This window comes from Limanda limanda, chromosome 13, assembly GCF_963576545.1.
Source record: "Limanda limanda chromosome 13, fLimLim1.1, whole genome shotgun sequence".
NCBI lineage: Eukaryota > Metazoa > Chordata > Actinopteri > Pleuronectiformes > Pleuronectidae > Limanda > Limanda limanda.
In genome coordinates, this window is record NC_083648.1 from 26,242,944 (window position 1) to 26,266,764 (window position 23,821).

At 44.5% G+C, this 23,821-nt stretch overlaps 1 protein-coding gene across 2 annotated transcripts in view; it reads right to left on the reverse strand.

Annotated features, from left to right (window-relative positions):
* LOC133018517 (junctophilin-1-like) overlaps positions 1 to 23,821 on the reverse strand; it is a 35,854-nt gene that overhangs the window by 7,060 nt on the left and 4,973 nt on the right. For both annotated transcript variants that reach the window (XM_061084892.1, XM_061084890.1), the window contains exon 2: positions 2,416 to 3,175. In XM_061084892.1, the coding sequence (XP_060940875.1) occupies positions 2,416 to 3,175 (760 nt within the window). The remainder of the gene's footprint in view (positions 1 to 2,415; positions 3,176 to 23,821) is intronic.

Genomic DNA, 23,821 nt, shown 5'->3' on the forward strand with positions numbered 1-23,821 from the left:
ACTTCCAGTCTAAAATATCACCTAAATGCAAAACACACAGTTGATATCAGCAAATCATTCAACGAAACAGCGAGTGGAGCGAGGCTTCGGCAGACTACGTTAGACGCAGGGAGGAGTATACATTTTTCATAACGAAGAGGATAACATTAATGCCCTGGCAGTGGCATTGAGCTTTAATTTTTTATTTGCTTTGATAACATTGTTAAGTTGAGATTTACACTGAATATTTCACTGAACTGCTACTGTATTAAATGCTGATGTTAAAAGTGTTTGCACAACAAATGTTATGGCACTTTCGTTCAAATGGCAGAACATTGAAAATAAACTTTTAATCGTTGCCCAGCCCTAATGGGAACACTTCGGATTCAAAGAATCCGACGAGGAGAGGCACCACACAATGTGCAGCGTCCATTCTCAAGCGCGCTCCCGCCCGGCTATTCACACCAGACCCGCGCCGGTCAGCCCGCGATTCTCCGCTTGTTGTTGTCTGTAACCCATTCAATGAAGGGGTTCGGGGGTAAATGACGATGGTCCTCATAGCCATCCCCCACCCCTCTCTTTCTCTCTCTGTCTGCTTGTGTGCTTGTGGTGGGGGGGCAGATGGGGACATTTAATGATGAGAGGAATTTCAAAGTTCTCAGTTACAAAGTGTTTTTTGGAGATTGTTAGGGTTGCCATCATTAAGGGTTTGAATAACCGGGCACCGATATCCCACGGAGGAATAAGACACGCAGCCGTCATCGGTGTTTACCTGAATCGGAAGTGATTGACTTTATTGCGCATGCTCCATTCATTTAAAGAATAAAACATAGATTTCAGAATAAGGTCACATATTAATAATCGTTTGAATAATCGTGATTTCGATATGTCCAAAAATAATCGTGATTATGATTTTTTCCCTAATCGAGCAGCCCTACATCACATGCACAGATAATTCCCAGTATCCTGCACACTACAGCAGGGTTATTGAGGCCTGCCGTAGTGTGCAGGACTAGTCAGGTAAGTTTCGATGATATTACTGGGGAAAATGTATTAACATGCTGATTGAGGATTGTTCATCTGTTCATCTAGCCTATTTCTATTCATTTATCCATCAATTGTAAAGTATTTTTTACAGACGATTCCAATTGTTTGGCTAACTATTTATATCTCTGGCATTGCATTAGTGTTTTTTTACAAGCTTTTTTCTCATCTTATTCTACAGAACAATGCCACGTGCAATGTCATGTGTGGAGATATTTCACCCCAGCCAATGAAGAAGGAAACGCTATGTACATTTGCAAATACTGTGCAAAGACCTATGTTAGGAATGACACAAAGATTCAGAAGCATATAGTCAACTGCCCAAAGTTTCCTCAGGGCTCAAATCAGCCTATGACAAAACAAATGTTTATATTTATGTCTGTATATGACAAGGTAAATACAGTTAGTATAAATTACCCACAACATTTCCAGTTAATTCCCGTATATTCCCGGAATTTCGCAACCCTAGTAAAGATATATCATTCCAACAGGAGCCTCTAAGCTCAAAACTGCAGAGAAAATGTGGTAGTCGGGTCAGATCAAGACTGGATCGAGTTCCTTCCACAAGCGAACCACAGTTAGTATGAGACCAGACCAAGACCACCTACTCTAATGGGTCTTAAGGTGGTTATTCAGTCCACACTGTGATAACTGTGTTCACACCTTCCCAAACAAATTGAATAAAGGGGTAAAATGAATGAATCTGGATCTGATTTAACTGCGTTGAAAGTATGAAAACATCCTCTTACAAAGAGAAAAAATAGACTCTGCTGGCAGCTACAGTAGAATGAGCTCTGTTACATGTCCACATGAAAACAAAAACTTTCCTTCCACAAACCAATAACATATTTTAGTTTTTACCATGATATATACTGTGTATACATACATACAGACTCCTCAGAGATCCACTGCTGTTGATGAGGAACTGCTTCACAAACGTATCATGATATAAACTATTATTTGAAACTGGGCAAAAAAAAAAAAACCAGGGGAAAAACCCCTAGAACATTTACTCATGTTAGCTCACTAAGTAAGTTGTTTTTATATGAGCCTCTTCAAGTAACTCTTCCCCTTACGGGGGGAATTCTGGTATATTACAACAACAACTTTTCACAGTTATTATCGAATTGCACTCAAGACATCACAACAACAAAGTCTCCAACAGGAAAAGAAACCTGATTATCTAAACCACTTTATTAAGAGGTCAAACTAAACGTCCATAGTAATACTCACTCATTGCACAGGAGAACTGTGTTTACAATGATATTGTGTCAATGCTGCTGTTTCAAGAGTCCATTTTGAATTAAATTTTGTATTCAATGCAAAAGAAAAAACGGGTAAAATGGGATTTAGTTGCGATTTTCTGATATTATTTTACAAAGGGAATTTTACCTGGAGATGGCAATCTCCACTTTGGTCTTGGCGATGGCTGCTGCTCTCACTGCTCCTTCGACGGCTCGATCCACTTTCTGTTTGGTCTTGGCGTTCTTCAGTGGAATCAGCTGCTTCTTGATGCCCCTGGCCAGCACGTTGTTCTTATACTTCCCTTCTTCCTTGGTGCCATTAGGGAAGATGGTGCAGCCATAGCCATGGCGCTTATTGCTCAACCACTCACCTTCATACTTCATGCCGTTAGAGCGCTCAGAGACACCAAAGCCGCTGCGCTTGTCATTCTTCCACTCGCCCATGTAGGACTCAGTGGTGAGGGCATCCACATTGTCCTCCTGAGTCAGGTAATCATCGCCCGGCTCTCCGTCTCCAAAGCTAATAGTGGAGTTGGCATCACTTGAACTGATGCGGCTCATGGTGGTGTCACTGTGTGCTGAGCTACGTTTACTGGAAATCGACGAGCGCGAGTCTGATTTTCGCAGTCGCTGAAGGCTGCCGAAGAGAGAGCCACGTCGGAAAAGACTCTTCTTCTTCTCTGAACCTTCGCCATCTGAGTGAAAGTTGAGTACGAAGCCACCACGTGTGCCAGCTGGGCTGTCAGACAGGCTGTCGCGCAATACTGTTCCATTACTCTGCTCACTGCGGAGAGAAGCCAGCGAGGTTCTGAGTGGAGAGCGGATGACAGAGGCCATACCATATGGGACACTTTGACGTACACCATAGCCATGACGCATTCCACCAGTCCACTGACCCTGATAAGTACCTACAAGAACAGAATGTGGGAGAGAAAAAGATAGACCATGAGTGAACAGTGAAATACAGAAATACAGATAAAGCAGTAGATACAAATTATTGTTATTGACAGAGGTCATTGAATATAAGCAAACATGGAATACATGAACGCATGGTTTTTGCTGATGGTTGAATAATCACTGTCAGTTTTACAGTTTCTCCATAAAATTGTAAGGTCTTGGCCTAAATATGTAAAGTGCCTGAGATAATGTATGTTATGTTATGCATTTAGTGCTATGCAAATACAGTTATTGAATTGAATAGAAATACTACCACAAAAAATTTTAACCGACTGACAGCTACAGCTGCAACATTTAATTGGTTTGTCAATACACATGAAACAAAAACTACACACACATATATTTATATAACTGAAATGTTATTGTACATTTACATAAGTATTTAGAAAGAGAGGGAGAGAGAAAAATATTATTTCAAGTTCATATTCACTCTGCTTGAGCTAGTATGCTGCTAGTATTCTACTAGTGTCCAAATAAAACAACAGAGTAGTGAACTGGCTATTAACAAAAAGTGAGTGGTCAATATAGGATGAGGGTTAAGAGTGAAAGACAGATTCAGGACAAAGAGGTGTGATCACTTCTCTCTATCACCAATCAGGATACAATAAAGTGAGATGGAGGTTACCTGGTGTAACGCCAGTTCTATAAGAACAGTATGTGTGCAGTCCATCATCACTCAGTACCACCAAGTGAATATGAATGTAAATTCCAGTTGCTGTGGGGTTGCTTTCAAACCTTGATACGGCCAGATTATGTGTCAGTTGCGTATTAAGCTAGTAACATCCACACAGGAAATTTTGAAAACCCAGATTATAGAACATCTACAGAATTTATTAACAACTCGTGTCAAATAGAAATCCAGCTTCGGAGTATATGTTCTTTGCATTGGCTCGGTGTAATGGGGACAAAATAAATGCAACACTATGCTCAGACAGTGTAGCATATTTTCCATTTGTCTCAATCAATCTAATCACCACCAGATAATTCAAAACTTCAAGTTGTCCTCAACAAAGACCCATTTACTTAAGCTAATGTAGTCATACATGTAGTGACAGATGACAGATAGGTGGTATGTCAAGTTCTGTCTGAAGAAAATGTTAAATTTTGGTCAGTATCACTATGATATACGGGGTCATGTGTATTTGTGAGAGTTGGAGGGAATAGCACTGCACACAGCTCTAAAAAGAAGAAACAGCACAAAACACTAAGCTTCAGATTTTTTTTATGTTACTATGAGAAGTGAAGAAAATTGTGGATGGACAAATGAGACTATGGTGGGCCGCCTGAGTCAAGGTAATTATGCTGAATTAATGCTGCCACTATCAGCCAGGCGAGATATCTATAAAAATCACAATCTGAAGTAGAAACCCTAATCTCAGAGTTATGATATGTGAGACAAAGTAAGAATGGTATCTACAGAGCCACGGCTACATGTAGGCCGGTTCTGTTACTAAATGATCTAATTGAAATAACAGCATCTGAACTTGTTTTAAAACCCTCTTATGTCATCATGAGGGCTGTCTAAAAGCCATAAAGTTTGTATATGCGCTGTCTATGTGAGGAGTTGTGCATTGTGCTTCTTCTTAGTTAGTCAGACTACACGGGGAACCAACAGTGTAGTTTCATCTACCTACACTTCTAGAGTGCAACCACCTCCCAATAACTGCTCAGAGATACCTACCCCAACCGCAGCCTGAAGCACATCGCTAATGTAATACCCACCCCTCGATCCAGACGCCGACGTACTCCTTCCACTGGGCAGAGACATTGTCAGGGTCAACAAGGGCCGTGAACAGATATGTGGTCCGTTTGCTCAAAGGCTAGACCTAGGATGGGTTGTTGTTACTACTAAGATGGCGTCACGAACGGCTGCCTCGGTGTGTTGGTGCGCACTTCTGTGTTTTTAGTATTTAATTATGTTTTGCGACCCAACCCGGATTACTTTCATGATGGACGAGATTCTTAACATCAGGGACACAACACCATCTGATTTATGTCCCAACTTTCTCGCCTCTTCCGTGGATTTAGTGGACTTAATCATCAAAGGTGGCGTGGTCCTCGGTCACGCAGCGAGACTGAGGCGAAGACGGAGAGGAAGGCGCGCTGGGGCCCTGGTGCGCTTCAGGGAGATAGGATTACGCTCGCCTCTACTGAGTATACTTCTCTCCAATGTCAGCTCACTGTGCAATAAGATGGACGAACTGCGCCTTCTCATCCGGACAAATAGAGACTTTTCCCTTTCCTCTGTTTTGTGTTTACGGATTCGTGGCTGACCGAAGCTACACCGGACTCCGCCGCACAGCTGACCGGCTTTCAGCTGCTATGTGCGGACGGCGACCGGATCCCTTTCGCAAGGCAAAAGGCGGAGGGATTTGTTTCTAGATGAACCATGGCTGGTGCAGCGACGTGAAAGTGATTTCACAGACCAGTTCTCCTGACCTGGAAACTTTTTTCATCACCTGCAGACCGTTTTACTCTCCCCGTGAATTCACCTCTTTTATCCTGGCCGGAGTTTACATACCACCGCAAGCTGACGTGCGCGAGGCTCAACGTCAACTCGCCGAGCAGGTACTGGGAGTGGAGAGAAGGAGAGAGAACACGTATTCCCCTGTTATTGTCCTTTGGGACTTTTATAAGGGGAACTTATCTCACAAACTCCCCAAATACAAACAGTTAGTCAAATGCCCAACTAGGGGGGAGAATACTCTGGACCACTGCTACAGTACCATCAGCCAGGCTTATCATGCAGTTTCCCGCGCTGCTCTGGGTCTATTCGATCACGCTCTCATTCACCTGATCCCGGCTTACAGACAGAAACTCAAACTTTCTAAACCTGCTGTGCTGAGATCCAAAAACTTGTGCAACAGAGAAGCTGTGGAGGAGCTGTGTGACTGCCTGGACAATACTGCCAGGGACATTTTTAGAACTGCTTCCAACAGCATGGACGAATACACAGATGCTGTGACGCCCTACAGATGCTGTGACGCCCTACATCAGCTTCTGTGAAGACAGATGTATTCCAACACGCACCAGGGTAAGTTACAATGATGACAAGCCCTGGTTCAGAGCAAAACTCAAACAGCTTCGTTTGGAGAAAGAGGTGGCCTTCAAGAGTAGGGATATGGATAGTTTAAGACTGGCTAAATACTCAATTGGCAAGGAGATTAAGGAGGCCAAACGACAGTATTCAAAGAAGCTGGAACAACAATTTGCAGCCAACGACTCCTCGTCAGTCTGGAAAGGCCTTCGGGTGATCACCGGCTGCAAAACCAAATCCCCCCACTCCGTGGAAGACCTCAACAGAGCCAACAGGTCCGTAGACGACGCATTCAACATGGGACTCCACTTTATCCTCCAGCACCTCGACTCCCCCGGCACCTACGCCAGGATCCTGTTTGTGGACTTCTGCTGCGCGTTCAACACCATCGCCCCAGCTCTTTTCCGCGACAAGTTGACACAGCTGAGCGTGCCTGAGCCCACCTGTAGGTGGATCACTGACTTCCTGACTGACAGGAAGCAGCACGTGAGGTCCGGGGCAAGCTTGTCTCTGAGCCCCGGACCATCAGCACTGGAGCCCCACAAGGTTGTGTGCTCTCCCCTCTACTCTTCTCCCTCTACACCAACAACTGCACCTCCAGCCACCCCTCTGTCAAACTCCTGAAGTTTGCCAACGACACAACCCTAATTGGATTAATCTCCAATGGGGACGAGGCCGCCTACAGAGGGGAAGTTAACAGCCTGGCTTCCTGGTGCAGCCAGAACTACCTAGAGGTGAACTCTTTGAAGACTGTAGAAATGGTAGCAGACTTCAGGAGGAGCCCAGCCCAAACCGCCCCCCCCCCCTCACCATGTGCGACTCCCCAGTTAAAACAGTGGAGTCTTTCAGATTCCTGGGGATAATAATTGCACAGGGCCTGAGATGGGCTGAGAACATCACCTCCACCATCAAGAAGGCCCAGCACATAACTCATAATCTTTTTCTGGAAGGGGAGGCCTGACTGCCTTTTTATTTTATTGTTTCATTCTATTTATTTTATCAGAATCAGAATTCTTTTATTTGCCAGGTATGTTTGCACATACAGGAAATTGCCTTGGTGTCATTGGTGCACTCAACATAAAACAACAATATAAAAAACAACAATATATAAGAAATAGAATAAAATAAAATAAAATAGAGTAAAGTAGAATAAAGTAGAATAAAGTATATACATATATACAGTAACAGAGTAACAGAGTTATGAGCACGTGCTGTGCGAAGGTGCAGAGATTGGTGATAGTGCCAGTAATATATAAGTTATAAATTATAAATGATGTGCAGGGGGGGGGGGCTGGTGGGGTAGAGTCAGTGTGATGCAGGGGGCTTGTTTGTGAGCCCCACCGCCACGGGGAAAAAAATGTTCAGATGGCGAGAGGTTTTAGTCCTGATGGCCCGCAACCTTTTTCCGGAGGGAAGTCTCTGGAATAGGTGGTGACCGGGATGGGAAGGATCAGCAATGATCTTGCCTGCCCTCTTACTGGTCCTGGAGTGGAACAGGTCTAGGAGAGTCGTCAGGTCGCAGCCGATGACCTTCTCACCTGACCTTATGACCCGCTGCAGTCTGCCCTTGTCCTTGGCAGTGGAGGCAGCGAACCAGACGGTGATTGATGAGGTGAGAATGGACTCAATGATGGCGGTGTAAAACTCAACCATCACTTTCCGCGGCATGTTGAATTTCCTCAGTTGCCGCAGGAAGAACATCCTCTGCTGGGCCTTCTTGATGATGGAAGTGATGTTCTCCGCCCACCTCAAGTCCTGTGCAATGATGGTCCCCAGGAATCTGAAAGACTCCACTGTTTTAACTGGGGAGCCGCACAGGCTGAGGGGGGCGGTTTGGGCTGGGCTCCTCCTGAAGTCTGCTACCATCTCTACAGTTTTTAAAGCGTTCAGCTCCAGGTGGTTCTGGCTGCACCAGGAAGCCAGGCTGTTAACTTCCTCTCTGTAGGCGGCTTCGTCCCCATTGGTGATTCATCCGATAAGGGTCGTGTCGTCTGCAAACTTCAGGAGTTTGACAGAGGGATGGCTGGAGGTGCAGTTGTTGGTGTAGAGGGAGAAGAGAAGAGGGGAGAGCACACAACCTTGTGGGGCTCCAGTGCTGATGGACCGGGACTCAGAGACAAGCTTGCCCAGCCTCACGCGCTGCTTCCTGTCAGTCAGGAAGTTAGTGATCCACCTGCAGGTGGGCTCAGGCACGCTCAGCTGTGTCAGCTTGTCCCGGAGAAGAGCTGGTGCGATGGTATTGAATGCGGAGCTGAAATCCACAAACAGGATCCTGGCGTAGGTGCTGGGGGAGTCGAGGTGCTGGAGGATGAAGTGAAGTCCCATGTTGACTGCGTCGTCTACGGACCTGTTGGCTCTGTAGGCAAACTGCAGTGGGTTGAGGAGGTGGTTGGTTATTGTCTTGAGGTGGGTCAGCACGAAGCGCTCAAAGGTCTTCATTACTACAGGCAACAGGTCTGTAGTCATTAAGGCCTGTGATCCTCTGCTTCTTGGGAACGGGGATGATGGTGGATGTGTTATACACGCTATTCCCTTGCCTGTCTCCTGTCATCCTGCTGATTGTGTATGTATGTATGCTTGTCTATACATGGATGTATATGTGTATGTATATTATATATGTGTAAGGATATATATATTGCAGTGCTCACTGTTAGTTTCGGGTGGGAGAAAAAGAAGGCCCAGCAGAGGATGTTCTTCCTGCAGCAGCTGAATAAATTCAACATGCCACGGAAAGTGATGGTTGAGTTTAAACAGCCATCATTGAGTCCATCCTCACCGCATCAATTACCGTCTGGTTTGCTGCCTCAACTGCCAAGGACCAGGGCAGACTGCAGCGGATCATTTGGTCAGCTGAGAAGGACCTGCCGGCTCTCCTAGACCTGAACACTCCAGGACCAGTAAGGTAGCAGGCAAGATCATTGCTGATCCTTCCCATCCCGTTCACCACCTTTTTCCAAGACTCCCATCCGGAAAAAGGTTCTGGGCTGTCAGGACTAAAACCTCTCGCCACCTGAACAGTTTTTTCCCCATGGCAGTGGGGCTCTCAAACAAGCCCCCTGCCTCACACTGACTCTGCACCCCGTGTTGCACATAATTTATCTCCACAACTTATTGTCTCTTACTGTATATATTGTCTTACTGTATATATTGTTGTTTTGTTTTGTGTACGTGCACCAACCCCACCATGGCAATTTCTAATATATGCAAATATAATTGGCAATAAAAAGAATTCTGATTCTGATTCTTTGGAAGAGCCTACAGACCACCTGAAGTGAGCAGCTACAAGACATCCATTTTAGAGAATGGTCATGCCAGCCATCTGAAGCCATGCAACAGCCAAATTAAAAGAGATCTAACACGTACAAGTTCACATCATCCTGCTCAACGACACATAATGGTGACAGCTTGGGTCAAACCATCTTCACTCGAACGGCCAATGACCATAAAATGGCCCCATCGGTGGAGGACATGAAGTTTCTCCAGATCATGGAAGCTGAGTACCATCAAGACAGCTCGTACAGCTGGATGGGACAACTGCTTTTCAGGTCGCAGAGACTGCCTAACAATAAGAAACAGGCACATGACCGTCTTGTCTCATTATGGCACACACTGGAAAAAACGGCCGCAGATGAAAGCCCATTTCCTAGAATTCATGGAAAACATGCTCGACAAAGGACACGCTTAAGTTTCCCCACCCCTGACACAAGGATAATAGTGTATACCTCTGTAGCCATATTTCTACTTGTATCTTGTGAAGGGGGGGGCTTTAACATGCTCAACTTCTTACCAAAATTTGCAGAAAGTGGTGAAATTTACATATTCTGAAGGAATTTTCAATGGGCGTTGCAAAATGGCTCAACGGTGCCCCCCGAGACAGCCCGAGACCCCCGGAAGGTGTTCCCATTGACCGATCTTCACAAAAATCAATACACAGGTGTATCATGACCAGACAAACAAAAAAGTCTCTGGGTGCAATTGTAAAAACAAAACAGGAAGCCTGCTATTTTGTATTTAGTGGCCATTTTGGCCATATTCCACATTTTTTCTTTGATACACTTGTACCAGGGTTTTCATCGGATCAACTTCAAATTGAGATGAGTGTCATCACGACAAGATGGAGATAAAAACTGACTGACGGATTTTTTTTTAATCACACGGTGTGACCGTGGCGTGGCGTCAAAGTTTGATTACACGCCATTAAAACATGATGTTCTGTAACGCGGAGATACATGGACCATGAATCCTTTGATATCAGTATTCCTAGATCAAAGGAAACTTTATTTATTATTATTATTCAGGCAAATGAATTGGCTTTTTGAGGGCTTTAACATGCTCAACTTCTTACCAAAATTTGCAGAAAGTTAGAAAGTGGTGAAAATTTACGTATTCTGAAGGAATTTTCAATGGGCGTCGCAAAATGGCTCAACGGTGCCCCCCGAGACAGCCCGAGACCCCCGGAAGGTGTTCCCATTGACCAATCTTCACAAAAATCAATACACAGGTGTATCATGACCAGACAAACAAAAAAGTCTCTAGGTGCAATTGGAAAAACAAAACAGGAAGCCTGCTATTTTGTATTTAGTGGCCATTTTGGCCATATTCCACATTTTTTCTTTGATACACTTGTACCAGGGTTTTCATCGGTTCAACTTCAAATTGAGATGAGTGTCATCACAACAAGATGGAGATAAAAAATGACTGACGGATTTTTTTTTAATCACACGGTGTGACCCTGGCGTGGCGTCAGAGTTTGATTACACGCCATTAAAACACGATGTTCTGTAACGCGGACATACATGGACCATGAATCCCTTGATTTCAGTCTTCCTAGATCAAAGGAAACTTTATGTCTTGCAAAAGTCACGTGTCTTTCTCTCTCAGAACTGGTTATTTTAGTTTTTTCAGACAAAAAGCATGCAACGCTTCAAAATGGATGTGCTCGGGCCCACCCAGCGCTGCTTTGCAGCCTTAAAAATGTTACATTATTTTATTTAAACCTATTTTCTCAAATAGGTTGTCTGAGCAGTTGTCAACCCGACTTTTTATTATTATTATTCAGGCAAATGAATTGGCTTTTTGAGGGCTTTAACCTACTCAACTTCTTATTAGGGCCCGAGCACTGATCAAAGGTCAGGGAGGTCCCTATTGTTATTGTAAGGATTATTTATTCTTCTTATTATTATTATTCAGGCAAATGAATTGGCTTTTTGAGGGCTTTAACATGCTCAACTTCTTACCAAAATTTGCAGAAAGTTAGAAAGTGGTGAAAATTTACGTATTCTGAAGGAATTTTCAATTATTATTATTATTATTATTCAGGCAAATGAATTGGCTTTTTGAGGGCTTTAACATGCTCAACTTCTTACCAAAATTTGCAGAAAGTTGGAAAGTGGTGAAAATTTACGTATTCTGAAGGAATTTTCATTATTATTATTCAGGCAAATGAATTGGCTTTTTGAGGGCTTTAACATGCTCAACTTCTTACCAAAATTTGCAGAAAGTTAGAAAGTGGTGAAAATTTACGTATTCTGAAGGAATTTTCAATGGGCGTCGCAAAATGGCTCAACGGTGCCCCCGAGACCCCTGGAACGTGTTCACATTGACCGGTCTTCACAAAAATCAATACACAGGTGTATCTTGACCAGACAAACAAAAAAGTCTCTAGGTGCAATTGTAAAAACAAAACAGGAAGCCTGCTATTTTGTATTTAGTGGCCATTTTGGCCATATTCCACATTTTTTCTTTGATACACTTGTACTTATACCCTGTGTTTCCCCTCACCCTCTGCCAGATGGTCATTGTCTCCTTCCTGTGTGCATGCTCTCCAGTGATTACTTCCATGTGTTTGCCTACCTGGTTTTGGACTCTCCTGGATTAACGACATTGGATTTTGTGCCTTTTCCCTGAATGGACTTGTTAATCTCTGGACTGTTAAAGTAAAGTTTTCTTTTATACTTTATTTGTCTCCCGTGAGTCCCAGCCTAGTACAGGACTGTCACAGTACAATCTGGCCATGACAGACTGAGCAGAGGAAGAAGTTTTTCACTCAGCTCTCCGTGCCCAAGGGAGTTTGCTTCACGATCATGAGCAGCAGCTGTCCTCTCTTGTGGGTGGCGTGCAGCAATTGCAAGCCAGGCAGGACGCTGTTCAAACTTCCCTGTCAGACCAGTTCCAAGACCTTTCCAACCAGATGCAACATCTGCTCGCTAGCCTGAGAACCACTGCTTCAGCTCCACCTGCCCATCAGCCCAGGGAGGCTCAACCTGTTTTCACCCGGATCCCGTCTCCCCAGTATCTAGAGGTATGATGGTGATTCATCTACTTGCTGCTCCTTCCTGTCACTCTGCTCAATGACTTTTGAACTGCAGCCTCACTCTTACCCCTCCGAGAGCTCCCGTGTGGCTTTCATGATTACTCGCCTTTCAGGAGGAGCCTGAGAGTGGGCTACCGCAGAGTGGGACAAAGAGTCTTTTACCTGTGTCTCAGCGAGGAGTTTCGTGGAAGCCCTCCGCAAGGTTTTCGATCACCACACACCGGGCAGAGAGGCGGCTCGAGGACTGTTGGACCTGCGACAGGGAGGCAGTCGATAGGCCGTTCATGCCATAAGCTTCCGCACCCAGGCGTCGGAGAGCGAATGGGGCGAGAATTCTTTATGTGACACTTTCCTGCAGTCTATCCGAGGACATTAAAGATCACCTGGCCCCACTCGATCTGCCATTCGATTTCGATTCTCTGGTCACTCTGGCTATAAAGATTGATAATCGACTCCATGAAAGGAGGATGGAGAAGGCTTGATTCAACGATAGATCACCAGCCCGATGGGGGCAGCCTGCACCATTCTGTATTCCTGCTCCTTCTTCTGTTCCAGTGAAGGCAGCGGACAGCGCCACAGTGTCTCCTAGTGGTCAGGAGGAACCCATGCAACTCGGGCGCAACCCCCATTCGTCTGAGTAACGTCAGCACCGCCGTAGGGAGGGAAGATGCCTCTACTGCGGAAAGCTGGGCCATTTCTTGTCGTCATGTCCGTTAAAACGACCGGTCTCATCAATAAGGAGAGGTTTATTGGTGAGCCAAACCTCAACTTCCTCTAGTCCCTTCAGACCCACGCCTGTCTGAGCTCTCCTGAGGTTTCCCTGGAGCTGGCTGTGTTTGTGGATTCTGGAGCTGATAAGAACTTCCTGGACCGGGAGTTACCTAAGCTGCTCCAGCTGATCCCAGAACCACTCCCTGTTCCCCGGGAGGCAAACGCCCTGGATGGCCGCCTGTTGTGTCATGTTACCCACCGTACTCCAGGTTTGAGCCTCACAATCTCAGGTAACCACGCTGACATGCTATCCTTTTTGCTCACTTTTGCTCTGCCTTGGTTCAAGAGACACAACCCACACATTGATTTTGGGATGGAGTGAATTTTGCCTCTCATCCTGCCTTGTGTCTCTGCCTCTCCTAGTTGTTGTCCCCAGAAATCTGACTCTTCCTCAGATTTTCCTGAACTCTCTAATGTCCCACCCGTCTACCTGGATTTGAAGGAGGTTTTCAACAAGTCCCGCGCTACCTCCTTACCCCCCCATCGGCCCTATGACTGCACCATCGACCTCATCCATGGGGCCTCTCTTCCCAAGGGTCGTCTTGACTCCTTGTCTGCCCCTGAGACAGAGGCCATGAACAAATACATTCAAGGCTCCATGGCTACTGGTATTATCTGTCCCTCTTCTTGTCCCACTTAAGAAATGCTTACCATTTAGTGTGCATGCTGGAGGGGGACAAATGGAAAACGGTCTTTAACACCCTTAGCGGCCACTATGAGTATCTCGTCATGCCATTTGGTTTAACCAACGCCCAGGCAGTTTTTCAGGCTTTGGTCATTGATGTTATGAGGGACATGTTTAGGGCTGCCACTAACGACTATTTTTCTATCGACTAATCGGACGACTATTTTATCGATTAGTCGATTAATCTAAACGACTAATTTTCCTCCAAAAAAATCTAATTGACCATTCATTTCAGTTAATTTTATTTTGACAACAACAAACTGTATGTCATCGTATAATGCAGCACAAAACAAAATGTAAAGAAAGGCTCAAATATTAAAGTGCAAAACTGTAGGTTTAAACTAGCAACTCCAACGTGATAAAAATAAATAAAAAAGAGGGCTAATAAGTTAAGTCAGCAGTGCAACTCAAAAAGATATCAAAGTTTCTATTTAACCCCTTATCAAAATTAAAAAGTTAGGTCTGCATATTAAACAAAGTGCAACATTTTTAAAGTATAAGAAACAATGGTGTCCAGCTCAAAATCAAACTCAAACGTCAGTTAGACATGTGTGTTGTAATGTAACAATGTCAGCATGTCCACATGTTCTGGACTCAGTGTAGCGGCCCCCCCCCGCGCGAACGGAGGCTTCCCCCCGCGGGCGCCGTAGCTGAGGTGACACGAGTAGGACCCGACCCGCGCCGGGCCGCCGTCCGCACCTGCGACGGACACCGGCCCGCGGTCCAAGAGAGAGGAAGCCCCCGCACCAGCGACGCCGTGAGGCGCCCCCCGCCCCCAAAAAAAACAAACAACTTGAGGCGGGCCGCAAACCGAGCCTCCGGCTGCGGGGAGGGGAGGGCGCCGGGGCGACTGCTGCCCCAGCCGCGGCATGCATAGTCTATGGCGGCATGTGCCCAGCGGTTTAAACGTAATCGATGACGTCGACGAATCGCGGCAGCCCTAGACATGTTAAACAAGTTTGTTTTTATTTACCTGGATGACATCTTGATTTTTTCCAAGTCAGAGGAGGAGCATTTGCAGCATGTCCGACGGGTTCTTCAGCGGCTGCTGGAGAATCAGCTTTTTGTGAAGGCTGAAAAGTGTGAATTTCATCAACAAACTGTTAGCTTCCTGGGGTTCATTGTGGCACCCGGCAGCATCCAGATGGATCCTGCTAAGGTCAGTGGGGTCATGGATTGGCCTGTTCCCACAGACAGAAAGCAGCTGCAGAGGTCCCTGGGCTCCTGGTTTCATCAGGAACTACAGCTCTGTTGCAGCCCCTCTTCATGCCCTCACGTCCCCAGGAACCAGGTTTTCATGGAGTCCTCCGGCAGAAGAGGCTTTCCGGCCTCTTGAGCAGAGTTTCTCTTCTGCACCAATCCTCACCTTGCCAGACCCGAAGCTGCAGTTTATCGTCGAGGTCGAAGCTTCTGGGGTGGGGGCGGGGGCAGTCCTCTCCCAGTGCTGTTCCAAGGATAACAAGGTTCACCCCTGTGCTTTGTTTTCCAGGAAGCTTTCTCCTGTTGAGAGGAACTATGATGTGGGCAACAGGGAGCTGCTGGCTGTGAAGCTGGCTCTAGAGGAGTGCAGGCACTGGCTGGAGGGGGTTGAGCAGCCGTTTTTGATGTGGACTGACCACAAAAACTTGGAGTATATAAGGAGCGCTAAAAGACTAAACTCTCGTCAAGCCAGGTGGGCACTGCTTTTTAACCGATTTGATTTCACACTGTCCTATCGCCCTGGCTCTAGAAACGTCAAAGCTGATGCCTTGTCCCGCCAATTTGAGCGGGAGGACACCCCCGGAACCCATGCCACCATCCTGCCGTCAGCGTGCGTCATTGGAGCTGTGACTTGAGGCAGAAATCCTGGCAGGCTGTCCGGAGAAACTTTTTTTTTTTGTCCATTCTCCGTCCACAGGTCCTGCAGTGGGGACACTCGTCCAATTTCAGCTGTCATCCAGGGGTTTCCCGCTCCATTGGTCTCCTCCAACAACGTTTCTGGAGGCCCACACTGAAGGAGGATGTACAGGAGTTCGTCGCTGCATACCCCGTCTGCACCAGCGGCCCTACGGTTTGCTCCTCCCTTTGCCTATTCCCCGGCAACCCTGGTCGCACATATCTATTGACTTTGTGACCGGACTACCTCCTTCAGAAGCCTCCAGGTTTTGGAAGGAATTCTGTAGGCTCATTGATGCCACAGCCAGCCTCTCCTCCTGTTTCACCCCCAGTCGAACGGACAGACTGAACATTACAACCAGGAGCTGGAGACAGGACTCCGCTGTGTGATGTCACAAAATCCTTCCCTTTGGAGCAAAAATTTAGTCTGGATTGAGTATGCTCAGAATTCTCTCCCTTTCTCATCCACAGGACTTTCTCCTTTCCAGTGTGTATATGGATGTCAGCCACCCCTGTTTCCTGAGCTAAAGGAGGGGATTACTGTGCCATCTGCTCAGGCCTTGGTGCGCCGCTGCCATCTCTTTTGGACAAGAGCCCGGGCGGCTCTCCTCCACACCTCCAGCCAATACAAGAGTGTGGCTGACAAAGGCCGTTCTCCAGCTCCACACTACAAGGTTGACCAAAGAGTCTTGTTATCCACCCAGGACCTTCCTCTCTGCCTGGAGTCCCGCAAGTTAGCACCCAGATTCGTTGGTCCGTTCCCCAGCACGAAGGTGGTTAACCCTGTGGCGGTGCAGCTCAAGCTCCCCAGAACATTGAGGGTCCATCCGACCTCCCATGTGTCCAAGGTCAAACCCGTCAGGATCAGTCCACTGGCTCCCTCCACCAGACCCCCTCCACGCCCCCAGGTCATTGATGGGGGGCCAACATACGCAGTGAGGCATCTTCTGGCGGTCAGCCGCAGGGGCCGTGGACTTCAGTACCTCGTGGACTGGGAGGGTTACGGGCCCGAGGAGAGGTCCTCGGTCCCTTCTAGGAACATTTTTGTTAAGACTTTGATAAGGGATTTCCACCGGCGTCACCCAGACCAACCGGGGACGTCTGGAGCCGGCCCTTGAGGGGGAGGTACTGTAACAATCTGTTCAGTCTGTTTCTGTTTGTATTCACTTCCTGTTTTATTTTGTTGTCTGGGTTCTTGTGTCTTGTGTCTAGCTCTACTTCCTGTTGGTTTCCCACCATACCTGTACCTTGTTTGTCATTAAGCATTCCCTGTTTATACCCTCTGTTTCCCCTCACCCTCTGCCAGATTGTCATAGCTCTAGTTTTCAGCGTACTCTTTAAGTTTTTAATCATTTTTTAACTATAGTAGAGTGAGCAGTCACAACTGTGTTCTTGTCTGAACCTGTATCTCTGTTTGAGCTAGCTAGGTGGCTTAGTAGTTGTAGTGTATTAGTGTGTAAAATATCTCCTTTTGTCAATAATCCATATATCAAACACCTAGTCCAACAATTAGACATGGGTCCAGACACCGGACAGCTAAATTATTAAAGGTGCCATATTATGCCCATTTTATCGCAGTTGATATTGTTCATTGGGGTCTTAATGAAATGTCTGAAACATATTTTGGTCAAAATACCACAAGGATCATTTAACAGATTTTTAGCTATCCATTACCTCTGTAGAAATATGGCTAATGGAGACGAAGATACAATCTTGCAACCATATCGTTTTGAACCAGTCAGGTTGGCCGAAGCCTGGCTTTCGTAATAAAAGATAACTGGACTGGAGACAGAGATCTGGAAGAAACTGATATTTTCAGGATCAACAGGATCCTTTTTTTCACAAAAGGATGTTAACAAGACAGCAAACCAAGACCACTGTGAGGTATTATTTATATTGGCCTACAGTAGAAAACTAAATTGTTGATGCATACTGACTGGGACAAGAAATGTGAACATTGGCCAGAAGGTGGCCCTAAAGAAGAGGAAACTATGGTCTCTGAGCAGAGGCCAGTCAGCACATCTCTAACTCACATCCCAATGTCAGACTCAGTGACTAAAGCACAAATTATACCTTCTGTATCTGGATGTTTTGAGTGCTCTCGAGCTAACGCTGGCGATGACTGTGATGATGGCGATAGTAGTCCAAGGCCATGTAGCGAGACTCCCTACATGGGTATGGTGTGACTATGACGTTGGCGTGGGTCGTAATTAGAGATGAGCCGGATACTCGGCTGAAACGAGTATCCGGTACGGATAAAGCACTTTTGCCGATTACGAGAATAATACGAGTAATCGGAGTCATTATCTGTGCTCGGACTGAATGAAAATCCTCACACAGCGTCACAGCGCTCCTCCCGTCACACACGGCTCTGCTCACTCACTCACAGAACAGCTCTCTGTCTCTCAGTCACTCAGGTTCACTGCGCATCGGGACTGTTCCATAGGCTCAGTCAAGGAAGCAGAAATGATTCGTTCATTTCCCGACTGGGTCTTCGGGTACGAGTCTTTGGAAAAATTTTCACGAGACCTGCAATGGCTCAGTAGAAGAGCGCTGGAGATGCGAGGGACGTTCGCTGTCTCCCGGAGAAATGAACACTCTGTGTTTTTGGTGTGGAGGGACGTGAATTGGATTTGTTCACGGGTCATGGTGACTGGTTTTGTTGTTTTCACTTTACATTTACACTTACTTTACAGTAAAGTAAACCTCTATTAAATACAGTACAACATGACAGTTTGTATGGTTTGAAATTGTCATCTATTATCACACTGGCATTTAATTATCACGGCAAACAATTACACTGCACTAAACTTTAAGTGTTAATGTGAGGTGAAAATGACGGGACCAGTCTGTGTGACTTGTGAACGAATGTGGTTCGCGTCTTTCTGTGCTGGGGGCACGGAGTGTTCGTTTCTCCGGGAGACAGTGAACGTCCCTCGCATCTCACTCACACACACACACACACACACACACACACACACACACACCTGGTGTGGAAATAAATTTAAAAAAAATAAAAAAAATCATAAAAAAATGTCAAAGTTAATAAAGAAAGTTATGTTGAACCAGCCCACTTCCGGGTTAAATCACACCCACTTCCGGGTTAGGCCCCGCCCACTCAGAGTACGGATACGGATAATTCATATGGTTAACAGATACAGATACAGATAATGCTGTACTCGCTCATCCCTAGTCGTAATCCCATTCGACGCCCTCTAGTTTCGTTTCTATCGTTTCTGACATAGAGGAACCACGACAAATCGCGGGAGTTGTTTTTTTCCAGAGTTTTTGGGACGGTAGACATGCCAGATACCCAAATTAACGACTAGAACTACTACAGAAGTGGAATTTTCATAATATGTCACCTTTAAAGGCTGTACTGTTTATAAGCTCCGATGTCATCAGAACTGAAAAATTAAGAATATCTATTTCTTATCTAATATTTCCGAACAAATATAATTTAGCACCTTTTAGCTTTGATTTAACAAAATGATAATTTGTGATTTTTAGTGGAAGAAGTAGAAGTATCGAATCGATAAGCAGGATCGGTAAGAGTTGTTACCCTACTCTGCCCATCTATACCAACCTAATCAACATTCCATGTTTCCATAGTGTTTCGAATCGCTCAGAAATAGATAGTTTAACTTGCTAAATTTATTATAATGACGGGAATTTTGGCAGGAAAACAACTCCAACATACATGCCATACGTGTGATGGACATGCGCACAGACACACACAAACACACACACACAGCTTCTCTCGCGTCACTGAGAGTGACTTCAGACCAAAAACAGACATGGAGGAGGACTGACAATTGTGTGCTCTTTTTGCAGCGAAAAACCACAAAAGAAAAAAACAATGGATTTTGTCATGGCTGAGAAGGTCGAAGTGGCTTTGCCATTATTCAGAGCGAGCTGGAGGTGAGTTGGAAATGTATTGCTGTTTTTAGTTGCATCTGTACAAGTACGCAACATCCGGTTGGTGACCGGTCAGCTCGCGCTCATTGTCTATTTCTGTTGGAGCCGATTATCGTAAATATCAAACATGTTTGATGACATTCGGGAGGCTCTGACTCAATAGGTAGCATGACGTTTATTTTCTCAACCCCTCACACTTCAGGATTATTTGAGCAGATAATTAGCAGTGACTGACCTCCAATGGCGATTGTCAGAAGGCGCAAATTGGGTCCAAAATGGTCCTGATTATCCTCTAGTGTACAGCAGCCTTTATTGGTGATTAACACAATTTCTTATATCAATATAAACAATTACATATAAATAGATAACTACATTGTTTGTTGTTAAGGTTTTGAGTTTGTGTGCCTTGAATACAATAAAGGAATACCTGTTTAAGTGATAAACTGCACTACCTGTGATTGCTTGTAGAGATGGCCAAACTTTATGGCCTGTAACAAAAGTGTAATGTGGCAAAAAGTTAACTCACAGCCTTGTGCATCAAATATTTATAAACCATTAATAAATCTAGAGTTCATTGGTGTAAAATAAGCTACATGAACTGAAATGTAATACTAACCATCATACTTTGAATTGTGACATTCCCTCTGGCTGCAATCAGATGATAAATCTGATTGCAGAGTATTTACAACATTGATTAGAATAAACATTTTGAAGCATAATGTAAAGTAAATTAATTGAGAAGATATTTTCAGTAAGGGTAGAGTATCCTAGTAGGCATATTGTATATCAAGCAGTCTTGTTGTAATTATAGTCCTCAATCAGCTGCACTATCAGGATCCACTACCACAATCAGATGCAACCATAATCCACAATCCATCGTCGTGATCCTATGACGCCATTAGGGTCCACCATTGCCTGCAACCTCGATCATGGCTCACCACCACTATCCACAATCAGGGAGCAGCACGATAAAGGATTCTGACATACTGATGATGTTAGTCAGTACAGTCAGCACCTGGCTGTCTATACAATATTAGCCATCTCAAACAATGCACAGACTAATCAGCAGCACTAGGGTTAAGTTTTATATAACTTTTTCGCTTACAGTTACTGGTCTACTTGTTAAACTTTATAAGGGTGAAACGGAACTCGTATCCATCTAAACATTTTCGGTACGGGCCTTTCGGTTTCGGTACGCATGTGTACTGAACAAATGCAGCGACTCTATGTACGGAACTTTATTTGTCATGCATAGAGGTCTCAAATTGCGAGGGTCAACTTTATAGAAGGACCGGATGTGCTGTCGGCTCATTGTCATAGCAACAGCAGACACACAGAAGTGTGACGACCTGTGAAGACCTCATCATTTAAGTTTGCTGTGTGGGAAGACTTCAGTTTTACAGTCAACTATGACAGTGAACAATGACAAGTGGATCATGCAAAAGCCGACATTGCCCAACTGCAATCAGAGTAGCTCTTAGCACATCCAACATGCCAACTCGTTTGGAACGGCATCACGAGAGAGATGTCCGCTAACATTGGAAATAACATTAGTAGGACAAGGATAAAACAAGTTCTGTGCAAACCCAGTTCCCCCGCCGCATTAAAGCTGCCGATTGCAAATAATTCAGTCCATCTCATGGCGATAATGAGCTACATGTGTGTTTATAGCAGCGGAAATGCGACCATTCTCTGTTGTTGAGAAAGCAGGTTTCAAACACATGTTGAAAGCAATCGAGCCCCTCGTATCTAAATGCATATATTGAATAATGGCAAATGGTTAGATTTTTGTATTTATATAGCGCTTTTCGAGTCTTGATGACCACACAGAGCGTTTCACAGTACGGTTTGCTATTTACCTTTCACACACACATACATACAGTGCATCTTTTAGCAGCACTTTTCTTTTCTCCGAGGGGCAATTTGGGGCTCAGCATCTTGCCCAACTTCGGCATGCAGATGGGGGAGACTGGGATAGAACTGCCGACCTTCTGGTTGGAGGATGACCACTCCCACTACCCCTTAGCCACAGCCGCCATCAATGACACAATACAATTACCTGCACCTTAATCAATATTTATTTTACTATTTTTATTTATTTAGTTATGAGAGTTTAGTTTGTATTTTATTAACTTTTGCAAAAATTACTTAGGTAAGACAGACAAAGCCATAGTTAAACCGGGTTGAATGAAAATAAATAAAAAAAGGTAAACATTTTCTGTTCCTTGTTTCTACTGTACTGAAAACCTACCGAACCGTGACCTCAAAACTGAGGTACATATTAAACCGTGATTTGTGTACCATTACAGCCCTAACACTTTATAACTCACATAACGCTGTGATTAATTCTGTTGGGCTCAATGTCTAAGTGATAAAGTGGTTCTCCCTATCCATTATTTGACTGGAGCTCTCACAGCATATTACCTAGGATTCCCAACTTCCTGCACCCGAAGAGCTGCCACTGTGACCAATTATTCATATTTAAAAAATTTCCTGGCTGAATATTTGAGATAAACACTTCAGTTTTGATGTATTGTTCAGCATTACTCTTGAACATGCTGTACCTGATTCTGGCAATTAAAGCTCACCAAAATTACATGCTGCAAGAATAAGTGATTAGGGAGAGGAGTGGGAATGAAAGAGTTAACATTCTCCCTTTTCAAGTCAGTAAACCATCAAACTAATTTTGAAGTTGCCATTTACAGGTGTCAGAGTTGCATCTTGATGCTTTAAAGGGAGATAATAATCACTGCCTCAGAGCTGTGAGTGGTGTTCACCACAATAAACTATGCTCAGATAATGCTAGCTATGATAACAAGATAATTTAAAAAAAAGGACATTTCATGAAAGTTCAGAGTAGGTACTTTCCAATAAATAGGTCAATGTGCAGTGTGTCAGGTTTCACCTGTTAATGAATGAAAAAAATTATACAGATGTCAGCGCTAATACTCTCCCTTAAATGCCATACTTTACTGTATTCCTGTCACATGACCAAAGGAGCATAAGCCTGTAATGTATATCATCTTAAAGTGATATTTGTGGCCATGTAGTCAATATTTGAATTAATAAGAAAAGCTGTAAAGACTTTAATTGGTTGATCATGTACTTGAGTTAATGCTTTGTAATCATACTAAAGTTAACCTACTACAGTGAGTAAATAAGTAAGAGTACAGCTGGAGCCACAAACCTGAACAAAAGTGTGTCTGAGTCTAAAAAATGTATTTTGAGAAACAGCTCCGTGGTCTGGTAGGAGAGTTCAGCCTCTTGCCCCGAAGCATACAGCTGGAGAATGTGAGAATGTGCTATTTTAAAAGATGGAAGTAACTTGAGACACTGGGAAGTCAGTTGGGTGCCATTGGCTAAACATAACTGGAGCAGCTATCTTGCCTTGTGAAATAATCCTTTGAAGACATCTGAATAGCCTCCCGAAAAAATAAATAATAAATTGTGGAAATTACAGTAATATGGATCAAATTTATTTACTTAGTGTAGTCCATAAATATAGAAACATACTGCTGCTTAATGGCATGTTTACCTGCAGCTGATCGTGGATTATTATTACAACTTGATTGCTTATATATACAAAATTCCTACTCGCATATACTACCACTATTGGCAATACCACTATCATGACAATTGCCATTGCTACTCTGTCTGACATTTTCTTGTGCATAGATACTAAATGTATAAACCTTTCCAGTTGGAGACTGTGTTTTCTCATAAATGTTGTAAATATTGTTATTCTGCTCCAAGTAGCATCTATTGCACGTCTGTCCTTCCTGGGAGAGGGATCCCTCACATGTGACTGACTGAGGTTCAAACTTTTTTGGTGGCTTTTCTTTACTTTTGTAGAGGGTTACAGGCAGAGGATGTCACACCTCAATAAGCCCCATGAGGCAAAGTGCAAATTATAAATATGGGCTATACAAATAAAATTTTAATATAAATGATGATTAATTGACTGCATCAGCTTGTGTAGTCAAGGTCATTTGGTTTTG